Here is a 21,993-nt window from a genome sequence, read left to right on the forward strand (position 1 = left end):
AACATAATCAACACATAAATTAAAATGTGTTCGCAAAGAGTTCACTGGTTCTTCAAGGGAAATTTCAATGATAACCATATAGTTCAGTAATATGATTAATGGGTCATTGTGCAACAGCGTGGGAGGTTCTGAATACAGGTCTTGGACTGAAATATTGCTGCTGCTTTCCTCCGGTTTTATAAGGAGTTGTTTCATAGCTTGTTAGCTTACCAGCGGCTAACTGGCTGGCAAACAATAGTTGAACGCCAACCTCTAATCACTGATCCGGTGTCCGGACCGCGTTAGCTGGCGGAACGTTCATAATACTGATGTGGGACTGTTGTAGCTAGCGTATTCATAGTAGGGATAACAGCAGGATGTTGGAGAAATAAAACTTACCATTATCAGGATCGCTGGTCTGCATGGCAGACTCTTAGCGCATCGCACTGCTTGAAGTCTGTGTGTTTCAGGCCGATTTTAAAATAAAACTCAATAAAATTCTCGTCCGGGTGAGTGTCCTTCGTTGTCGCTTCGCCATACGGACATGTCCCTTCCGGGGCTCGGTAGGAAAAAAGATTTGATATATATATATATATATATATATATATATATATATATATATATAATTTAAAGCAGGCGGATGAATGGGCGGCGCATGACGTCAGAGGTCAGCTGACCGGTTTGTTTTGCTGCTCGAGCTCGTCCCGATAAAAACACCACGGAGGAAGAAGAAGCGACGACATTTAAAAAACACAAACCGCCGCTGCTTCTCCTCTTCCTCCGCTCCGGTTTCTCACAACCAGCCACGGACTCTTTTATAACCCGTTTTTAGCTTTTATATCTCCTCTTTGGAACGGTTTTTTGTGTTTCTACCTCCTGGTTTTCCTCCACTGCCAGCCGGCTGACTTTGACGCAGTATGCCTTCAGAAAAAACCTTCAAACAAAGAAGGACGTTCGGTACGTTTAACCTTTTAACAGCTGCTTGCTTTTATTAACATTTCACTTTGTGTGCTTGTCTTTGAGGCTTTTAGCTGTTGTCTGGATTTCTCCGTGAACTGAGACGAAGTGACAAACGGCTTTAACGTGAGCAGGTCAGGTAGCAGTTCGTAATTATCCCAGTGGGGAGCATTAGCCTTCATTTTGCCAACAGACTTCTGCTCACAGATTTGTTTCAGGACTTAACCTACAACCCCCGAGGCCTTGTGTCCGTATAAACTGATTCTAAATGCTTCTTTAAACTCCCCCACATGCAGGTTTAGGTGTAGATTAAAGCGGAATGGTGTGATTTGTGCTCGCAGGCCTGTTTTTTTTTCTGTGTTTACTTGTGTGAGAGCACTGGGAGAAAAACAAAGTGGTGTCGAAATGCAGGGCAGAGAGAGAAGCTGCAGGATTGGGGGATGGGACAAGAGAGGAGTTCAAAACGGGGAAACAAAACAAGAAAAGCCTCCTACAAACGTGGACTTTAGCTCCTTTTCTTTGTGTTGGGTGTGTGGGCAACAGACTGATGCAGATTCTAGTTTCAGTTTTCTCAGCCCACGTGAAGATGAAGACAAAGGCTGGAAAGCACGTTGTTTTTTTGGTGTTTTTCCTCAAGATGATGTTAATTAAATTGTGTTTAGTGCTACAAAACTCTGCTACAGTTCATTTGGTTGATACGTTTTTATCACTTACAAATAAAAGTAGTCATGGTATGTTTGACTATAATGCAATAACCCACTTAAAGTCAGCACATTTAGGTCTATTATATGGTCCAAACGATTAAAAATCTTGCATAAAGGCACATGTAGCGATGCCTTGTTGATTGGTAATACAGACTAGCAGAGGTATAGGGCGATTAAATCAAAGATATGTTACCTTTAGGGTTTAAAATCATTGCAGTTGTAAAACCCACAATATTCTTGGTAAGTTTGCTTATAATACTATATACTATAACTCCATAATTTGGTTCAAATGGTTGAAAATCATGTGTAGAGATGTCTTAGTGTCTGATCAAATCCAAAGATGTGGCACATTTAGGATCTAAAGTTTACTATTTAAGTTTTAAAATCAAAAATAGTCATGGTAAGTTTGATTATAATCCAATAACACACCTAAGTTCAGCACATTTAAGTCCACAAAATGGCTGAAAATCTTGCAGAAAGTCATGTGTACAGATGCTTTAAAGGGGGCATATTATGCAAGCCTCACTTTGTGAAAGTGTTCTTACAGTAGTGTGTGTTGCAGTAGCCTCATTATGAGGTTCGAATTTAAAAAAACTGTCTGTTTCCTCCCTGCCTTGCTACACCACATTTTGTGAAAATGCCTGCTCAAACGTTCGATTTTGATTTGGGTCCGCTTATGACGAAATAAGCAGATTTAAGTCCTCCCCCTGACTGCGGAGTCTAAATTGTTTTACAACCAAAAGCATTCATGGTAAGTTTGATTGTAATTAAATAACACCCCTAAATTCAGCTCATTTAGGTCCACAAAATGGTGACTGCGGTTGAAAATCTTGTAGATAGTCATGTTTGCATTATGTCCTAATGACTAGTAATACAGACAAAAAGATGTATAATATGATTAAATTCAAAGATACAGCACATTATGGATCTAAACTTTACTATTTCAGCTGTAAACCCCGAAGTATTCTTGATAAATTTGGTTATGATGCAATAACTCACCTAAATTCAGCACATTTAAGTCCACAAAATGGTCAAAATGGCTGAAAATCTTACAGAAAGTTTCTTGTGCAGATGTCCTAATAACTGGTAATACAGACTAGCAGAGGTATAATGTGATTAAATACGATGAAATGGCACTTTTAGGTCCATCATATGGTGAACACGGTTACAGAAAGTCATGTGTACAGATGTCTTAATGACTGGTTTTGACAGTAATGCAAATTTGCAGAGGTATAATGTGATTAAATCCGTAGATATAGATTCATAACTTGCTGTATCTCTGGATTTGATCATATTAGACCTCTGCTAATCTCTATTACTGTCAAAGACCAGTCATTTAAATGTCTGTAAGCTTAAGTTTCTGCAAGATTTTCAACCGTTTTAACCATGTTATGACTTAGAATATGCAGAATGTAAGTGGGGTGATAATATAATCAAAGACATCACGAGCAATTTTTGTCTTCTGTGATAAAAACAACTAAACTTAAGAAACAAATTAACTTGAGCTGAATTAGTGCTGCGTACAGTTTTACAAACAGGTGTAAAACTTTCTGTTTGATGAAATGTAAAGCGGACAGAAGAGTGAATGCATGACGTATTATATAAAAATGAGTGCAGCTATTGCCCTGTCAGGCACACCAGCATGTTTGTTATGCATTTTTTTGTGGATTATGTTCTTGTTTGATCGGGTTAAAATGCAGAAAACTGTGCAGTGCAACAGACAAAGAAGCAAGTTCAGACAGAAAAAGTAGACGGTGACCCTTCCCAGTGTGTCTGAAAGTTACTGAGTTCTGGTCCGACGTCATGTTATTCCAAATTTACACAACCAGAACACGTGAGGCGGCTGCCAGGAGAAACGTCCTGTCACATGTGTTCAGCTGTGTTTCTGGAAAGTGGAGTTTCCTCTCTGACAAGATGGATGTTTGTGGAGCACGTCTAACTCCTGGTTAGGGCTCTCGTGTGAAAGTTCAGTTTGTCTTTGTGTTTTTATTTTATCTGGGTGTTGGCGTTGATGCACTACATCAGGGGCGTCAAACATGTGGGCCCCGGGCCAAAACTGGCCCTCCAGAGGGTCCAATCCAGCCCACAGGACGACTTTATGAAGTGTCAAAATCACAGAGAAGACATCAACTGCAGATTTTTAAATTCATAAAACTAAATTTATAATAATTTCTTGACCATGACAAGCTGTTTTGATTATAAAGTAAAATACTAGATTGCTGATTGTTCCTTTGTCTTTTTGTTATCATTTTTGTAATATTTTGTCTTGTTTTTATATCTAACTTTAGTCGATTGTCTCTTGTTTTTGTCGTTTTGGGTTATTCTTTATTTGTTGTTTTGTGCATCATTTGTGTCATTTTTTTGTCTCACGTGTCGTTTGTCTACTTCTTTGTTCTTTTGTTTGTTGCTTTTGTCTTTTTGTCGCATTGTTGTTTTGTTTCATGTCATTTGTCTCATTTTTTGTTGTTTTGTGTCTCATTTTTGTAACATTTTGTCTTCTTTTTGTTGTTTTTTTGTCTCTTTTTGTCGTTTGGATCATAAAGTAAAATACTGTATCATTCAGTTCCAGATACCTGTGGCTGAATGTTTTTCAGAATGTACCTTTTTGTATGAAAACAAAGGGAAAATGTGGAGTTGTGGTTATTTATAGGTTGGTAAGCTGTGATTTTACCGGTCACCGGAAATAAAACTGGGCTGAATGTGGCCTCTGAACTAAAAATGAGTTTGACAGTCAAGGTTAGGAACAAAACTGTTGTCATCAAGTGACTCAGGAAACCACAAGGAATCTTCCAGTCGTTGCCCGGCGGCTCTGACTGATTCCTGTTTCATGACAGAACAGAAATGTCGTGCTCTTTTCTTTATTTGATTGAAAACCGATGACTCATCCACTGTTTGCTTCTTGTTCTGGTCATGAGAGGTGGACGCTTCCAGAGTTCCTCATAATCAGAAGCAGGATTTAACTTGTAGTCTCCCAAAAAGTTACACGTTTCCTCCGGTTTTAGCTTGAAAACTGCACTCCCTGGAGAGTAAACATTGAGTTAACGGTGTGTAATCACTTGATTTGATTAGATTTGACGACACAGAGAACAGTTTGCCTCCTGAGTAAACATTTCTATGGCAGGTCATAGGACTGAATACTGACTTTTATGATCTGATCTGTTCAAGTTTGTTGACTGAATTTTCACCGTGTTGTTGTTGGTGATGATGTCGGTGCAAAGTGCAACAGGCCTCAGGTGGTGTTGTGTGTTTTGGCTCTCTTTAACCAGAGTCATGGAAAATAGATCGATCCAGCCCATCAGGAAACGTGATCCTTTGAGTTATGAGACGAGAGAACAGAGAAGACAGAAAAGATGGAGGAAAACATGCAGACACACCTCAGTAGACAGTAACCTTTGTGTCAGAAGTTCTAGGAACCATCAGGATCTTTACTTTTTATTGTTTTTCTTCTCAGTTAATCAGACGGAATCAGGTTGTGAAAATTGTCGATTTGTGAACCTAAGATGACCTCAAATGTCTAAGATATTCAAATTGCTGTCATAGAGGAAGAAAGAAACCAGAAAATATTCAAATTTAAGAAGCTGGAAGCGTTTAGATACAGCTGTATAGTAAACGCTGACATCCGCACTTACGATAGATCGTGGATGTCCGCGCTGCATCGTGCATACATAATATAAGCACGATGCAGCGCCGATGTCCCTCTGTGTTCCGTGCTCCAGTCGGACGTTGATTTCTGTTGCATTGCGAGCTCACTTCAGCTTTTGATGACGCATCGTGCTCAGACGATTAGTCGAGGCTTCGTTAGCTGCAGCAATAGCTGGAAGCTGAAAATGTTGAATTTATTCCCTAAAAATCACCTGAACGATTAATCAGTTGTCAAAATATTGGCAGATTAATCGATTACTTGACAACTAATGGATTAATCATTACAGCAATGAAGGAAACAAGGTAATATTCAGATTTAAGATTTTTTTTCATGAAAAATTAGTCAAACTGACAAATGACACGTTTAGTTAATCAAGTCAAGAGTCTTTATTGTCATTATTTATTGTCAGTTAGCTTTCACCCGTCACATTACAAAATTTTGTTGGTAGTACCGACTTATAAGTCACATTAAAAGACGTGGACAGTGAAGCATACAGTGCATTAAAAAATAGTAAAAATACATTAAAAGTAAGAAAACGTATATGCAATTAATGATGGATTTGTTAGCTGAAAACTAAGTGATTAATCATCACAGCTCTGAAAAGAAAAAAGGAAATATTCCAATTTAAAAAGCTGAGAATTTCTTAAAAACGGATTAATCGTTTGTCAAAATTGTTGCAAATTATTTTATTAGTTGACAACTAATTGATTAATAATTGTGGCTCTAAAAGAAACTGGAAAGTATTCTAAAACAGAAAGATAGAAACTGACTTTTTTTCTTAAAAAATTAAGTTAACCAAGTAATTAATTGTTGTAATAGATGCTGATTAATTTATTAGATAATAGCTTATCAATTAATCATTGTAGCTCTAAAAGAAACCAGAAAATATTCACATTTATGAAGCTGGAAAGTGAGAATTCTGCCGTTTTTCCCCCTTTTTCTTAAATTTTTTTCAAAATGACTCAACGATTTGCATTTTTTAAATATTAGCATTAGTATTTATTAGTTATTATCAAATGAATGAATCATTGCAGCTCTAAAATAAACTAGAAAATATTTAAATTGAATTTTTTTCTTTTTTCAAGAATAAAAACACCTAAACCAGCTAATCGATTGTGAAAATAGTTTGCAAATAATTTATTAATTGACAAAAAATAAATTTAAGTATTTAAAATTGGGAAGCTGATTTCAGAAAATGTGGCCTTTTTTATTTTAAAATCTACACAAATTGATCGATTATCAAACTAATAAATGGCGCCGTCTTTGGTTTAATTAAAACTAAGTTATAAATAATGCAGTTGTGTGTGTTTAACGTGTGTTTGGAGGTAAATCAAACACACTTCTGAGTACAAAATGAGTGGATCATGATTTTAATGTGATCTTCTAATGTCTGTGGAACAATGTTGTTAGAACACGAGTGGATTTCTGGAAAGCTCATTACGTTTCCTCTGGAGAGCCGTAATTCCACTAAGCAGTCTGTTCCCAGATGTGCTCGATATAAAGCGCCAACACTAATCACACTGTGTTATTAATTAATACCTTTCACAATGGATGAGGGGCTGCACAGTGGTGTAGTGGTTAGCACTTTGGCCTTGCAGTAAGAAGATCCCTGGTTCAAATCCCAGCCTGGGATCTTTCTGCATGAAGTTTGCATGTTCTCCCTGTGCATGCGTGGATTTTCTCCAGATGAGGTTAATTGGTTACTCTAAATTGAATGTGAATTTCAGTGTGATTGACTGCGACAGACTGGTGACCTGTCCAGGGTGTCCCCTGCCTTCGCCCGAGTCAGCTGGGATAGACTCCAGCACCCCCCATGACCCTAGTGAGGATAAAGCAGTGTATGGAGAATGGATGAGATTAAAACCTCCTACAGCTGCGATATTCTGTAGTTCAAACACAGAAAACCTCCCAAACCTGTCGAGTCACACGTTCTAATAACAACAGGAGATAACAAACAGGAGATAACCGAGCACATCAACATACAGAAGAGGGGGATTGAACGACTGTATGCAAATTAGTGCAGTCTGTGGCTTCAGTTTTGAGTTTTATCAGCTGAATCTGGTTTGTTTTTCTGCCCCACAGAACAGCGAGTAGAAGATGTGCGACTGATCCGAGAGCAGCACCCCAACAAGATCCCGGTGAGTAGAAATTTAACCCTCGTGTCGTCCTGCTGGTCAAATGGACCCGTTTTCAAGTTTGAAAATGTGAGGAAAAAATAGATTTTTATGTGAAAATTTTCAACATTTTTGGGAATTTTTTTGGAACATTTTTTTGGTGGATAAAAAAGAAATTCTAAAAAAAATGTTTTAAGAGCATTCACAAAAAAATCAACCAAAATCCAGCGAATTTATTAGAAGTTTTACTGATACATAAATAAAACTTTTTAAGGGAAACCTTTAAGAAATTATTGGAATTTTCTTCGTGAAGGTTTTGCAAATTTTCAGAAATTTGAGGAACATTTTTGCTGAATTTCTGGAAAGTTATTGGTGCCCGTGAATGAAAACAACAGGAGGGCTAAATATTCAAAGTAATTATTAACTGTCGTGTCATCCTGCGGGTCAAATTGACCCATTTCAAAGTTTGAAAATGTGGTGAAAAAGCATATTTTTATGCCCACAGTTTCAACATTTTTGGGAATTTTTTTGAAGATTTTTTGGTGGAAAAAAGAAATACTCAAAAAAAATGTTTCTTAAGAACATTCACAAAAATATAGATTTTTTTTGTGAATGTTCTTAAAGAAAATATTTGAAATTTTACTGCTATACATGTAAGCACTTTAGATATTTTTAGGATTTTTTTGGAAGATTTTTACTCCTTTTTTGAAAATATTTGCAAGAATCTTCTTGCCACATTTGAGGGATTTTAAAAAAAAACTTTTAAAGGAATTTTCTTCCTAAAGTTTTTGCAAATTTTTTGCTGAATTTTTGGATTTTTTTTCAGACAGGGAAACGGTATTTTTTTGTTCCTGTAAATGAAGACAACAGGAGGGTTAAAGAGCAGAATGAGTAGCAGCGTGATGATGTGCAGAAAAGCACGCAGGAAGTCCAGACGAGCTTCCTGCAACGCAAACCGACACCGCATACTTCCTGGGTGTGCTCTGAGGTGATATTTTGAATGTCATCTGCACGTTTCTGCTCATAGATGGAGGTTTTGTTTTCTGTCAACAGAGTGCTACTGCGTTGGTTAGTGAATTGGCATTGCCATAGCAACCGCTGCCAAACAAACGCTGGCCTTATGGTTCTCGTTTTGAGATAGAGTATCGCTGCAGCCCTCCATCTGCTGCGGCCCGGCGTTTGTTTCCCTTGTTCTCTCTGGGGGCTGTGAAATGCCGAGTCATGGTTCAGCGCCAAGCCCAGAGGCAGAAGCGCTGTGTCACTGTAATGCAACTCCATCCAGACGTCCACAGTGGAGCCTGGAGGGGGTTGGAGCACCAAAAGAGTTCGATTGTAGCTCCCAGAGTGAACACAGGGCCTCGGTGTGGTTTATAAACACAGTTTCACACTGTTCAAAATGGCAAAAATGAAAAGATACGGTGTAATTATGATGATTTGTAAAGATAAAGAGCACAACACAAATGTAAACAGCTGATATATTACACATTAATATTAACTGATAAGAGAGCATGGCAGTAAATCAATATAATGTTGTTTTCTGTATAATTTTGGATTTAAATCCGTCTGGTGAAGTTGTATAATTAATGTTATAGTTATGACATTAATGTTGAAACACTTAATCTTAGTATTCGAAAGCAGTCAAGTGAATTTATGTAATCTAAAATACTGTAGGAACAAAACCTTAATATTAAAAATACTCAGGTAAAATAATATAATGTAATACAGTGGAGTCTTAACTTTAATACTTAAGTGACTGTGGACAATTTGCATAATAAAAAATTATTGCAGGGTTCTAACCATAATGTTTTAATAAGTAAAATAAATCTGTATAATTAATAATATAATAGGGTCTGTAGATTAATTGTAATATTGTAAACTTATTTAAATTAGTCAAATAGAATGGTATAGTATATAATATTGTACGGTCTTAAACCTAGTATTTAAATTAGTTTGTAAACAGTGTTTTATATTAATATTGTACTATTGTTTACCTTTAATATTTAAGTTACTCAGGTACATTTGCATTATATGATATTGTAGGTCTTAAACTGAAAGTAAGTGGGAACATTTTTATTTTACATAATATTGTAGGGTCTTAACCTTATTTAAATTAATCAAGTACATTTGTATTAAATATAATATTGTGGGGTGTTGCACCTAATATTTAATTAGTTAAGTAAATTTGTATTTTATGTGTATAAATAAATGCATGAACAGTTGTCTTGTAATCATTTTTTTATAATTCAGACTTAACCTCAATATTTAAAATATTATAAAAAAAAACAGGCAGTTAAAATGATATTAAATATAGTAAATTTTAAATTAGAGTTAAGATGATAATATAGTATAATATTTATTATCTTAACTCTAATATAAAATTATCCAGGTAAATTTACGTCATAAATTCTGTAGGTCTTAACCTATATATTGAAATTTTGCTTGTAAATTCACATGTTAAATCATACTGTGTTGTCCACACTTTAATATTTTAACTTGTTTGTTACATTATAATTGTAACTTCAGTCTTATTTCTATATTGGATAGCACTTTGATTCAACATCTGTTATTTAATTAATAAATGTTTTCAAAATTGTATCTTCATATCATCCAATAGTGCAGATTCTGATGTGATAACATGAGAAATTTGTGTCTTTTATCTTTAAAAGCTCCTGAGATATTGTTTTTCTAACATAGAATAAATTTTAATGTGTGAAAAAATGATAGGCAATTTAAAAAAACATGTTGAAAATATAGTTGCTATATCAAAGCTAACATTTCCCAAATGTCGATGTAAATATCCATATTTTATGGTATAAAAATGTGATGATTTAAATTGTTTTGATCAAAAGGCAAATCTCTGGTTTGGTCTGCAGATCTTCAGAAAATGAAACTAATCCTTTCAGCCAAACGGGGTTTTTACAATAGAGCTGGTTTCAGTTTGAGATGAACCAAATCCACCAGTCGTCACAAATGAGAAGCTGAAACCATCTTTTGTTGTCGGCAGAAACGCTGAGCGTCATCAGCGGCTCAGTACAAACTGAGGATGCTGCGGTTGAAGGAGTGCTGAGGATGCAGTGTTAGTGGATTAGTGCTGCAGACAAGAGACCCCATTAAGACCCAGTTATGGGCTCTTTGAGGTGCTTCAGTCAGCCTGAAGAGAGGATTAGAGGTCGATGAATGGGGATTTCAGGGCAAATAGGGCTGATATCTGGAGAAAAAAGCAAAACAATAATATGTAATGTAGGCTTATTAACCCTCGTGTTGTCCTATGGGTCAAATTGACCCGTTTTAAAGTTTGAAAATGTGGAAAAATACACATTTTCACAGTGAAAATTTCAAATGTCCACATTTGCAACATTTCTGGGATTTTTTTTTGGTGGAAAAAGAAAAGTTTATTCAGAACATTCACAACATTGTATTTTTTTGTGAATGTTCTTAAAGAAAATATCAAAAGTTTTACTTACTATGTAATCTCTAGATATTTTTATGATTTTTTTTGAAGATTTTTGCTTTTTAAATTTTTTTTTTTAAAGAATTTTCTTACCAAATTTGTTTGTTTTTTTTTAAATTATTTTTTAAATAAAACTTTTAAGGGAAACTTTTAAGGAATTATTGGAATTTATTTCCTGAAGGTTTTGCAAATTTTCAGAAATTTGAGGAATTTCTTTGCTGAATTTTTGGATTTTCTTCAGACAAGGAAACTATATTTTTGGTGCCCATAAATAAAGACAACAGGAGGGTTAAAAGAGAAATATTCAACCTTTATCCTTGAATAATGACATTATATTACTGTTTTTTCAAGAATTGGTTAAAAAAAACAATCCTAAAAATCCTTAATCCCACTCCAGAGGGGTAGAAAACAGGAATAATGGTGCATATGTTCAGAAAATCTTCCTCACGTGTTGTGAAAATGAGAAGTACCACAGATAGTTGAGTAATAAATGCAAACAGCTTGTCACGAGTAAAGAGTTTGTTCTCTCTCTTTGTACAGCAGATCAGGTATGATGTAAACTGTGTGCAAATGTCAGACTGTCAGCACCCAAAATCAGGATTACTATTAACTTTTACTACATGTACATCCAAAAACAATGAATTTTTAAAGGCTGTTGTGCACAAAATCAATGTATTTTAAGATTCAGCTGAAAAGAATTTGGACCTTCAGCAACAGAAACGTTACTATTTGTTTTGTTTTTTTTAAAGCAAATTCTAATTTATTGCCCTCTACTGTCTTAAATGTATCAGACTGTGTCTCCAAAACCTCTTTATACTGTATTTACTGTTTAACATTGGCTTTATTAAAAAAAGCTAAAAGATCTTTTTTATTATAGTTAGATAAGCAAACCGAAACTCAACCTGCATAAATTGTACAACTCTGAACAAAAATGTCCAGAAAATTCCTCTTAATTTATCAGATAATGTAAAGCACAGTGTAACAGACTGTTGTGTGAGAAGAAATTTCCCGGATGTGCATTTAGAAACCCATTTGTCACGTTTCCTCTCCAAGCAGCAGCTTTGTTTTGTCGTGTTTACTCGAGTCACAGTTTGTCCACATGGTTTCTTTTTCTCTGCCTCATCTGCACTTGTGACTGTTTCTCCTACATTGACCTGATTTTCAGTGTCCTCGTGGTTAAGTCGAGTTAAAGCGTCTAGGAGGAAGTATTTGGACGTAAATTTAATATTGAACACGACTGATTGGTTGTTTGTAAGGGAAGTTTTGATTTGTTGTTGAATTTAGAGGCAGATTTAAAGCATTAAAATGAAATACATCCATTATTGAACATATAAATGAGTAAAATCTGGTTGTTTAGAGAGTCTGTTGATTGATTTTATTCAGTAAACTTCCAAATCTTGTAACATTTGGTAGAAACAGACAGTCTGATGCTATCACACCGTCTGAAAACCAGCCCAGACGACTCATGCAGTAAATCCTGCTGATGTGTCTCTGCAGTGCTGTTTTAAAGGCGTGTTTAGGAGGGAAAAAACATCTTAAGTTAATTAAATGTCTTAGTAAATAAAAGATTAAGTGTTCATCGCTCAAGCGAGTCACTCAAGATCTGCACTTTCAGGACCAGTGTTCAGGATTTAGAAGCATCTTGGAGTGACTTTGCAGATTGAAAACAACCAAATGCTCAGTTTTTCCAAGTGTGTGGAAGAATCTGTGGTCGTCTCTTCAATGTTAAAAGGCAAAAAACTCCCTTTTCACTCTTTTGGGCTACGTTAGAAAGATAGTAGTGCTGATTAGAACTCCTAATAAGCAACAGAAAATAGAATAATTAATAGTTAAAGGTTATTATACACGACTGACGGCAGAATTATGAATAGCGTGTTCAATTTCTGCCATTTAATCCCCTAAATTCCCCACTTTGGTCCTTTAAGGTTCACAAGGACACATCTGAGAGGCAGAGGACTGCGTTCTTTTTTAACCACACCATCCGATATGTTATTACATCTCACTATTGATCATCCACGCTGTTCTCGGAGCAGTTTCAGCTGTCAGGGGGAACATCAGGTCCACAGGAGCTGCAGCGATCATGGAACTCGATCTGCTGGAAGTAAAAAAAAAGAAAGAAATAAAGAAGAGGAAGCTGATGATTGATGATGTGTTTCTCTGCTCCTGCAGGTGATCATTGAGAGGTACAAAGGAGAAAAGCAGCTTCCCATCCTGGACAAGACCAAGTTCCTGGTGCCCGACCACGTCAACATGAGTGAACTGATCAAGATTATCAGGTAAGACTCAACTTCTATCTCTTTCTTCAGCAGACTGTTTAGATCGGTTACACTAGTCTTTTTTACATCTTTCCAAATTGTATACTTTTTACTTTGAGTATGTACTCTTTCATGCAGCATGCACACATGGAAGAACCAGGACTTACTTACACTACTGTTCAAAGGTTTGGGGTCATCCAGACAATTTCATGTTTTCCATGAAAAGTCACACTTTTATCCATGTGCTAACATAACTGCACAAGGGTTTTCTTATCATCAATGAGCCTTTTAACACCATTGTTAATTACCATTGAGATTCCATTAAAAATCAGCCGTTTCCAGATAGAATAGTCATTTACCACATTAACAAGGTCTGGACTGGAATTCTGATTCGTTTGTTTTTACTTTTCTACTGATATTTCCTAAATGGTTGCAGTATTTAGCTGCTGCAAAACAGAAAATTCTCCTTATCATATCGTCAAAAAATAATGCACCTTAAACTTTCGCAGTCTGTTTCATGCTAAAGCTTGTCTATGTTTGAGATGCGACATGACTGTGGTGAGGATAGTGGGTCATAGTGGCTCAATAAGCACGCTAACCGCATACTATGAAAGGTATTTTTGGTGTACCGTTGTGACAAATTGAATCTTTCAGCTGTTAGTGTTCTATACAGTATGAAAGTATGGATACTGGAACACAACCGTAATTATGCAAACAAAATTTTCCACCACAACTAAGACATTTTCTGAATTTGGATCACAGTTCTCCCTGCAGATTTAGTTGATCTTATGGTAAATAATTGTGCATAAAGTTAATGCAAATCCTGTCAATTTAACTCATGCTAAAGGTCCAACTCTGAAATCTGTGCCACTTGATTTTGCTTTAGTTTTATTCTGAACATTTTGATGGTAGGGGCCCACATAACTAATGAAACCAGTCCTACAGGGTCTCACTCACAAACTTTCTCTTTATCACAAAAACAGCTCAGCGAAAAGTATTTCTGAGGCAAGAAATAAGTTTCTTAATCTGTCGTCATTGTGGTTTAACATCAGCTAGTTTAGGGGTTTTCTGAAAGTTTTGCAAGCCGTTGGACCTCGACTAGATGCTCTTGATTTGCATGAACTTCATACAAATGAGGTGTGGGCAGCGTGACGCCCCTTCACTTGAAATGCAGCACACTCTAGCAGAATGCAGTGTGTGGCGTTTTACTTAGACCAGGGGTCGACAACCCGCGACTCTGGAGCCTCATGCGGCTCTTTCATCCCTCTGTTGTGGCTCCCTGTAACTTTGGAAAATAAATAATCAGCAGGCTATTTAATTAAAAAATTCTTTTATTTTAGATTGTTAATTTTTAAAATTTAATTCTAAATTTGGAGATTATGGTGATCTTGTAACATGAAAATAAAACGTCTTAAAATATGTCAAAATATGCGTCCCAGCTGTCAGTCTCCAACACTCGCCGGCCTGCGTGTATTCATCTGGAGTCCTGCTGATCTTTGGATCCCAGTGTTTGCTCTACATTCATTCAGCAGCGGCAGGCCACCATTCCTAAATCCTCGCCGTCGCTCCTTCAAATTTCTTTCTTTTTTTATTGTCGCAAATACACCACCACCACACCTCTCCGCCTTCACAGCAGAGTCCTGCACTGTGTCGGGTACTCGTGAGTATTAAGGTAAACTACGGATAACTGTCTTCTTCAGTATCTACTCTTTGATATGTCAGGGTAATATGACGTTACTCGCGAGAACACGGCTCGATGTCACGTCCAGCAGCCAGGCAGCAGGTCAGAGAGTCAGAGGAGTGTCGTCTTGGAAAACAGGGCAGCGACTTACCGGAGAAAAGTTATTAGCTTAAGATAAATAGATTTTACAAGTTAAATAGACATTCGCAAAATATTGATTTCCAGCTAACATTATGTAACATATGAGGTCCAAGAGCAAAAATGACATTAACCAAGTAAGATAAATATTAGTGGAAGGACACAATTTAAAAAATGAATCTAATTACAGGCTTTGTAATTAATTAATTAATCACGACTGATTAACAAGGGCATGGAGGTAAAAAAAAAGTGATGTATGCAGTGTTGTCTTTTGCGGCTCCCGGTGTTTTCTTTTCTGTGAGAAACGGGTCGAAATGGCTCTTTGAGTGTTAAAGGTTGCCGACCTCTGACTTAGACAGTGAATAGAAAGTGTTGAAGCGATGCTGCTGTGGACATACCATGACTCTGCTTCCTTTGAAGGCTGAGTTGTTGCTCCCCTTTGGCCCACCTCCATGCTGGTCAGCTCACTGCTGTGGGTGTCCTCCATGGTGTCCCTCATCCAGCTGCCTCTCCAGAGACTCTCTCATCCAGCAGATGGACTCCACCAACTTGGACTGCAGCTGGTGACGGTAGTGAGCGATCACAGCGTCCTTGTTCTGCTCTGAACCAGTCCTCCAGCTGCTGCAGGTTCTGGTTAAAATATACCTCCAGCTTTCAGAGCAGAACAAAGATTAGTATCTCCAGCTGCAGTCCCAGATGATGATTGTGGAAGTCCATCTGCAGGATGAGAGACTCTGGAGGCAGCAGAGTGAGTTTCAACATGAAATATTCACCTACAGCACCTGGAATCACACCTGCTTGATTCCTCCCTAAAGCAGCTCACCCACCTCTAGATAGTAGATGCTGGTAGGCAGAGATCACACAGAGAAGACTCTGGCTCACATTCGGTTACTGTAATGAAGCAAAATTAGGTTACAGAGTGAAATAAGGTGTTCTAATGTCAGATTTACTTGAGTTAAAGTGAATAACTTTAATCTACTTGGTGGACAGAGAGCCAGACCTGCTAGATATAAAACAAAGTGTCTGACATCATCCACCTCCATTCTTTTCTCTGCTTTCATCTCCTTTCTCTTCTTTTTCCTCCCTGTCTCCTCTTCATCTACTGTACAGACTCCATAATCTACTTTTCCTCTCCTCTTTCCTTCTGTATTTTCCTTTCAGTGCTTCTTTTCCTATCCTCTTTATTCATTCTTTTTCATTTTGTTCCTTTCTCCCTCCTTTGCTGTACTTTTTCCTTCTCCTCCTTTCATTTCCTCTCCTTTCCTTTCACATCATTAGCTAACCCCTCCTGTTATTTCCATCCTTTCTCTCTTTGCTTTTCCTTTTAAGTGTTGGGCTCTCATCATCTTCATCTTTTTTCCTCTCGTCTACCATTTTCTTGTCTTTCCCTCTCTTTGCTTTCTTATAATTTCCTTTCCTCCCCTCCATTTTCCTTTAAGCTTCTCCTCTTACCTCCCTTCTTTCCTTTCATCTTTACTGTCGTCTCATTCTTACTTCCTCCTGCATTCCTCTCCTTTTGTTAAGTGTGTCAGTAAAAAGCAAATGAACTCGGTTTTGGAAGACATTTCACCATTGTTTAAGGAGCTTCCTCAATTGTGACGGTTGGGAAGTTCCAAGTATTTATTTTGACCTCCAACTCACATGACCTGAGGCTCATCACGCCTAGAAACTAACATGAATTAAGGCGTGAGTGGTGGAAAAACTACTGAGGAGCAGAGACAGGATGGCATTGTAAAGACCTGATAAGTGGGGTCATTGACGCCTTTGTCTGTTTAGAGTCCAGTTTCTCATTAGTCTTTTCTGTATACAATGTGGACACCTCAAAGGAGTGTCTCTTATGCTTTAGATGCAGATGATTCTTGTTGAGGTGGATCTCTCATATATAGATCTGTGAACTCCTCATTGCATTGGACTGCTTACACAAGGTCCTCTATGAACTTTGTCTCTGATACACTTTAAACCCAGTAACATTTGAGAGAGTAACTGATGGTTAAACCGTGAATATAAAACACCTAAACATGAGCTGAGCTGAGCTGTGTTTTTAGATGCAGCCAGGAGTGCACAGACCTGTTTATAGCAGAGACCAAGCAGCTGATTCACAACACAGAAGACTCAGCAGTCCCCATGCATCTAAAGGATAAAGACTGTCTCCTTAGAGTGCAGTAATCTTCACATTCTGGACAGAAAAGTGAAGGAATCCATCTATAGTAAACTGGAACAGTCAGCCCAACCAATCAGAACAGAAAACAACTGTCTTAAATGAGATTAGAAACGTCCATAACCCCTCTAAAGGTCACAGCAAGCGTTACTTTGCAATATGTTTTACATCTCTTCTAATCCATAAGAACAGTTAGTGAATTTAGGAAAACACTTAACACAACTGTCACGATATGTGGTGCAAATATTGCTCCTATTTGTTTTAAAAGGCCGATCTCTGACGGTATTCAGGTGCTGATTGTGAACCTGTGGCTCAATTTATTAATGTTCATGTTTGGACTTCAGCTGCTGTGGTTCATTTTTTGAGGCTAAGGATATATCCAGCTGTTACTGTTTAAATCTGCAGTGCTTTTATGGTAAATATTTGTGTTTTTAGGAGCTGAGGAATGCAAAAACTTGAACACAACCCTCAGCCAGCAAAACCACGACTACATAAGTCAGTGTTACAACGAGAAACAGATGTGTCACAGTAATAATCATAGCCTCTACATCCACAGCTGAAGGTGCACCGACTCTCTGTGGTCTCAAAGCTTTTTTAAGACGCAGCACCGTGCAGCGTATTGAGCATCTCAGGCTGTTTCTGCAGGGAGTCGGTGCATCTTCAGCTGTGCCTTCTGAGATCCAAATCTGCTTCATTGCATTATGAAAGAGAAGCAGGAGCTGGTTCAGCAGAGAGACTCTCAGTGCGACTGCAGCCTGACGATGACATCAGGGACCAACAGTCTATTTCAAAACCAAACTGCAATTTGAAACAATCAGCAAATCGCAAAGGCTGCAGTTTAGGATATACGCTGTGCAACACTTCTGACTCTGTTTAATTGTCTCGGCGATGATTTTGCAAATTCATGCCACCCTTCATGTGGTAATGCCCCATCACATCTTTTAAATCTATTACACGCTGAGTATTAGGCTTTAAAACTTTAAATTAACTGTTAATAGTTCAGCCTTTGATGACAAACTTGTGGCTGAAGTCATGGTTACATTTATGACTGCGACATGTCTGTGTTTGGTCGTTTTAACACCGACTGCATGCAGCAGTAATGGGGGTGCAGTCATAGGTTTACTTAAAATCAGACACAGTTAGTTGCCAAGTAAGTTTTCACATACGAGGAATTTAACTTGGTGTTTTAGTCATAATAGTTAAACAGAAACGGAGATTTATTTTACAAAGTGTTACAAGCCTTAGCAGTCAAACTAGCAGCAAGGGTAATGACAGGACTGTAGATGGTTAAAAATAACAGAAATACTTCCAGTGTGCAGGAATGTGCAAATTAACTGCTTGAGAATATGTGTTGACCAGTATGTAGCGTCAACTGGTTGTGCTTTGTATTGAAGCTGAAACAACCAAACACATCTGTTATAGAAGCACCACAGCTGGAAACATCCACAGCACAGCAGCTAAAGTCCAAACTACAACCAAATATCCAGCCACGGCCTTAACACCACAGCAGACAGAGCTTCTGCAGCTGGATTTACTTGGAAATAAGCCTTTTAAAACGAATAATAAGCAATAAAATCATCAAGTATCACATCGTCTCTCCTTGCCATACAGAGTCTTCCTCTAAACTAGTAGTGTATTAGAGCTGTTCATACTCATTATTGGCAGTCAATATTTGGCCTTTATCAAATTATTATTATTTTCATTCACTGATTAATGATAGAATTTATTAAATTTGCTATGTTGACATTAATGCAGTCGGCTCACTCTGTCTGTAGCCCCGCCCACAGAACTATCTGATTGGTTACATGCCCTGAATAACAGCCAATCAACCCTGAAAGGGACAGACGAGAGTATCATCAGTAGTCTGAGTCACTGTAACTGGAACTTATTTTTCAGGCGATGCTATGCTAATGCTATCACTACAAGGTCTGATGTGTCTCTTAGCCCTCAGCTAACGCTATCGGGAGTACACAAAACATCATTTTAAAGTAAAATTAACTTTAAAAATCTGGCCTAACTGAAAGACACGTTTCTAAAGTGGAGACATAACCTGCAAAAACTAAACATGAAGCACAACCATTGCCAATAATGAGGAATTTGGCTTCTTAAATAGTAGCTAGGGCTACGCTAATGGCAGCTACAGATTACCCATAAACATTGTCTGGTATAATATGCATAATAATGCTTTATGATTTGGACTTTAGTGGGTGATGAAAGCAATGAAAAAGCAGACGTAGCTGTAGGCGACTAACTGATCAATCTCACATTAAACAGAGGAGAGCATAGTGGCGTCACATGAACCTCTGACAGCTAAAGCAGTATTTATTAATGAATGAGAGTTTCCCTGCTACCACATACTGTTAATATAAAACATTTAATGTATATACGCACATATTCAGGTGTAGTAATCCTTACTAATGAAGAATCACAGTTATTAAAGAGTTTCCCTGTCATCACGTACTGCTAGTATTGAATATTTAATGTACTTATACACATATTATTAAAGAATTGTAGTTGTGAGTAATAGTTACCCTTCCAACCCAAGTTTGGGGTCACTTACAAATGTCCTTATTTTTGAAAGAAAAGCATTTTTTTTCAGTGTAGATGTAGCATTAAATGAATCAGAAATCCAGTCTAGACATTGTTAATGTGGTAAATGACTATTCTAGCTGGAAATGTTTAATGGAATATCTCCATAGGGGTACAGAGGAACATTTCCAGCAACCATCACTCCTGTGTTCTAATGCTACATTGTGTTAGCTAATGGTGTTGAAAGGCTCATTGATGATTGGAAAACTCTTGTGCGGTTATGTTAGCACATGGATAAAAGTGTGAGTTTCATAGAAAACATGAAACTTTTGAAAGTTAGTGTATGTAACTGTTCCAATATTAGTCATCGGTCTTTGCATCAGCTCTGAAAAATACAAAAAAACATACCAGTTGATGTCTCGTCTATAGGGCTCAGAAGGAATATTTAGTATATTATGAAGGAATGCAAATCCAAAAATTCTCGCATTGACTCTTACGGGGCTCTGTAGAAACACCTTCAAGAACCAAAAAGAAGTTAACTTTAATCTACTGAGAGCCTACAGACTTACCTAATCACTGCTGTCATGTCTTCTTCTCCCCACCAGGAGGCGCCTCCAGCTGAACTCCAACCAGGCTTTCTTCCTGCTGGTCAACGGCCACAGCATGGTGTCTGTGTCGGCCGCCATCTCTGAGGTGTACGAGCGCGAGCGGGACCAGGACGGCTTCCTCTACATGGTCTACGCCTCCCAGGAGACCTTCGGCGCCGCTGCAGCCGCCCAGTGAACGGCCTTCCTCCTCCCTCCATCCATCCATCCATCCTCCTCGGCGTTTGGACAATTGTAATTTTTAGCCTCCCCCTCTCTCCCCCTGCTGCGCGCCTTTAGTCTCGACTGTAAGAACGAAACAAACAAAAAACAACACAAACTGCTAAAATCCAAACACAGCATTTGGTCATTTATCTTTAGCGTTACAGCAGCAGATAGACTGTTTGTGTACCGCCACACTCACCCAGTAGCAAAAAGTCTCACAGGGTTGAAGCAGAACAGTTTAGGTAGAGAAACCCCCAAAGTCTGATGGTGACTCAGGCCGGTAGAGTCTTTCAGTGTGTGTTGCTTCGTCCTCTCCGGTTAAAATCCCGTCTCGTACCTGATGACGACAGTTCTGTTCAGTGTTGTGGTGTCTCCTAGGCTGTATTTCTGTTAATGTATATATACACAGTTCAGGTAGTGATGTTACGTACAGGTGGTGAGGCGCCACCACTTATCTATCTACACACACACACACACATATATATATATATATATATATATATACATTAGATTATGAACAAAGCCAGGTTTGTGGAGACGAGAGATTGTTTTTAACCGAGGGTTTTTACTGCAGTTGCAAATATAAAGCTTTAGGGATTTTGTTTAAATTGTTTTTGTTGCCGGAGACGTTTTAAAAATTAAGTGTTAATCAAGTGCATCTCTGCTGTGTGTCTCTTCACACCCCCCCCATCCATCCGTCAGTGTTTTTAATCCCTCCCTGCCTTGTAGCCTGAAACCATCTTCACCATAACAGAAAAAGATGTTAGGAAATAAAAATCAAAAAAACGCTTTGCTCTGATGATTGTAGTTTGCAACGAAAACAGAAAACGTTTAAAAAAAAAATGCCTTGGTGTACAGATGATATAGACTATTATTAAAGGGGTTCCGATCAGAGTGTAGCCAAGTTGATTTTGGAGACACTACGAGGAGCGTGGTCCGACTGCATGTGTGAATGGAGGATGAGCGGAGACAGCGTCCTCATCTTTGTTTTTTTTGTGGAAAGTAACTTTAAGGAATGCCAGGTTGATGAGCGTCGCGTCCGGCTTGTCCGTGTGTGTTTTCCCTTTGACCTGCAGGGCTGATTTCTGTCATTCACAGCGAGTTCTGACTGAACATCCGCCCTGTTTGGTTTTTAAAGGGCTGCACTGCTGAACGTCCTCGTCTGTCTCCTCCTCCTCACCTTCTTCTTAACAAGTTCGAGGTTTTAGCTGCTTTATATCGCAGTATTTTATCTCTTTTTGTTTCTTTTTATTTAATGTGGTTTTTATCTCATTGTACGACACGTCTCGACTCTTGGCCGTCTGCAGTTGTGTGAAGGTGACTTGATTTTGTTCCCGACTCGTTAAAGCCACTGTGTGTTGGTTACAGAGGGGTGGAGCATTTGTTTCAGTGCTGTCTTTTCTGCCTGCTCCTCGGTTTCAAACACACACATTCACACACAGCAATATCACACAGCCTCCTTTATGTATTTATGTTGGTATTTTGTAAACAATAAAACCAGAAAAAAAGCAATGAGGTTCCTGTTTTGTTTTTTTTCCTGACTAAATAATACACTTTTATTGGTGTATTCCTGTT

The 21,993-nt window shown here is 37.8% G+C and overlaps 1 protein-coding gene across 1 annotated transcript; it reads left to right on the top strand.

The window, feature by feature from the left end:
- The first annotated feature begins 636 nt into the window (after positions 1–636).
- On the top strand, positions 637–21,930 carry map1lc3b (microtubule-associated protein 1 light chain 3 beta). Its single transcript, XM_022219946.2, has 4 exons — positions 637–936; positions 7,366–7,421; positions 13,018–13,124; positions 20,215–21,930. The coding sequence occupies exons 1-4, from the start codon at positions 897–899 to the stop codon at positions 20,390–20,392; spliced, it is 381 nt and encodes a 126-aa protein (XP_022075638.1). The 5' UTR covers positions 637–896; the 3' UTR covers positions 20,393–21,930.
- Positions 21,931–21,993: the final 63 nt, after the last annotated feature.

The sequence above is a fragment of the Acanthochromis polyacanthus genome, chromosome 8 (assembly GCF_021347895.1).
Source record: "Acanthochromis polyacanthus isolate Apoly-LR-REF ecotype Palm Island chromosome 8, KAUST_Apoly_ChrSc, whole genome shotgun sequence".
In the NCBI taxonomy this organism is placed as follows: domain Eukaryota; kingdom Metazoa; phylum Chordata; class Actinopteri; family Pomacentridae; genus Acanthochromis; species Acanthochromis polyacanthus.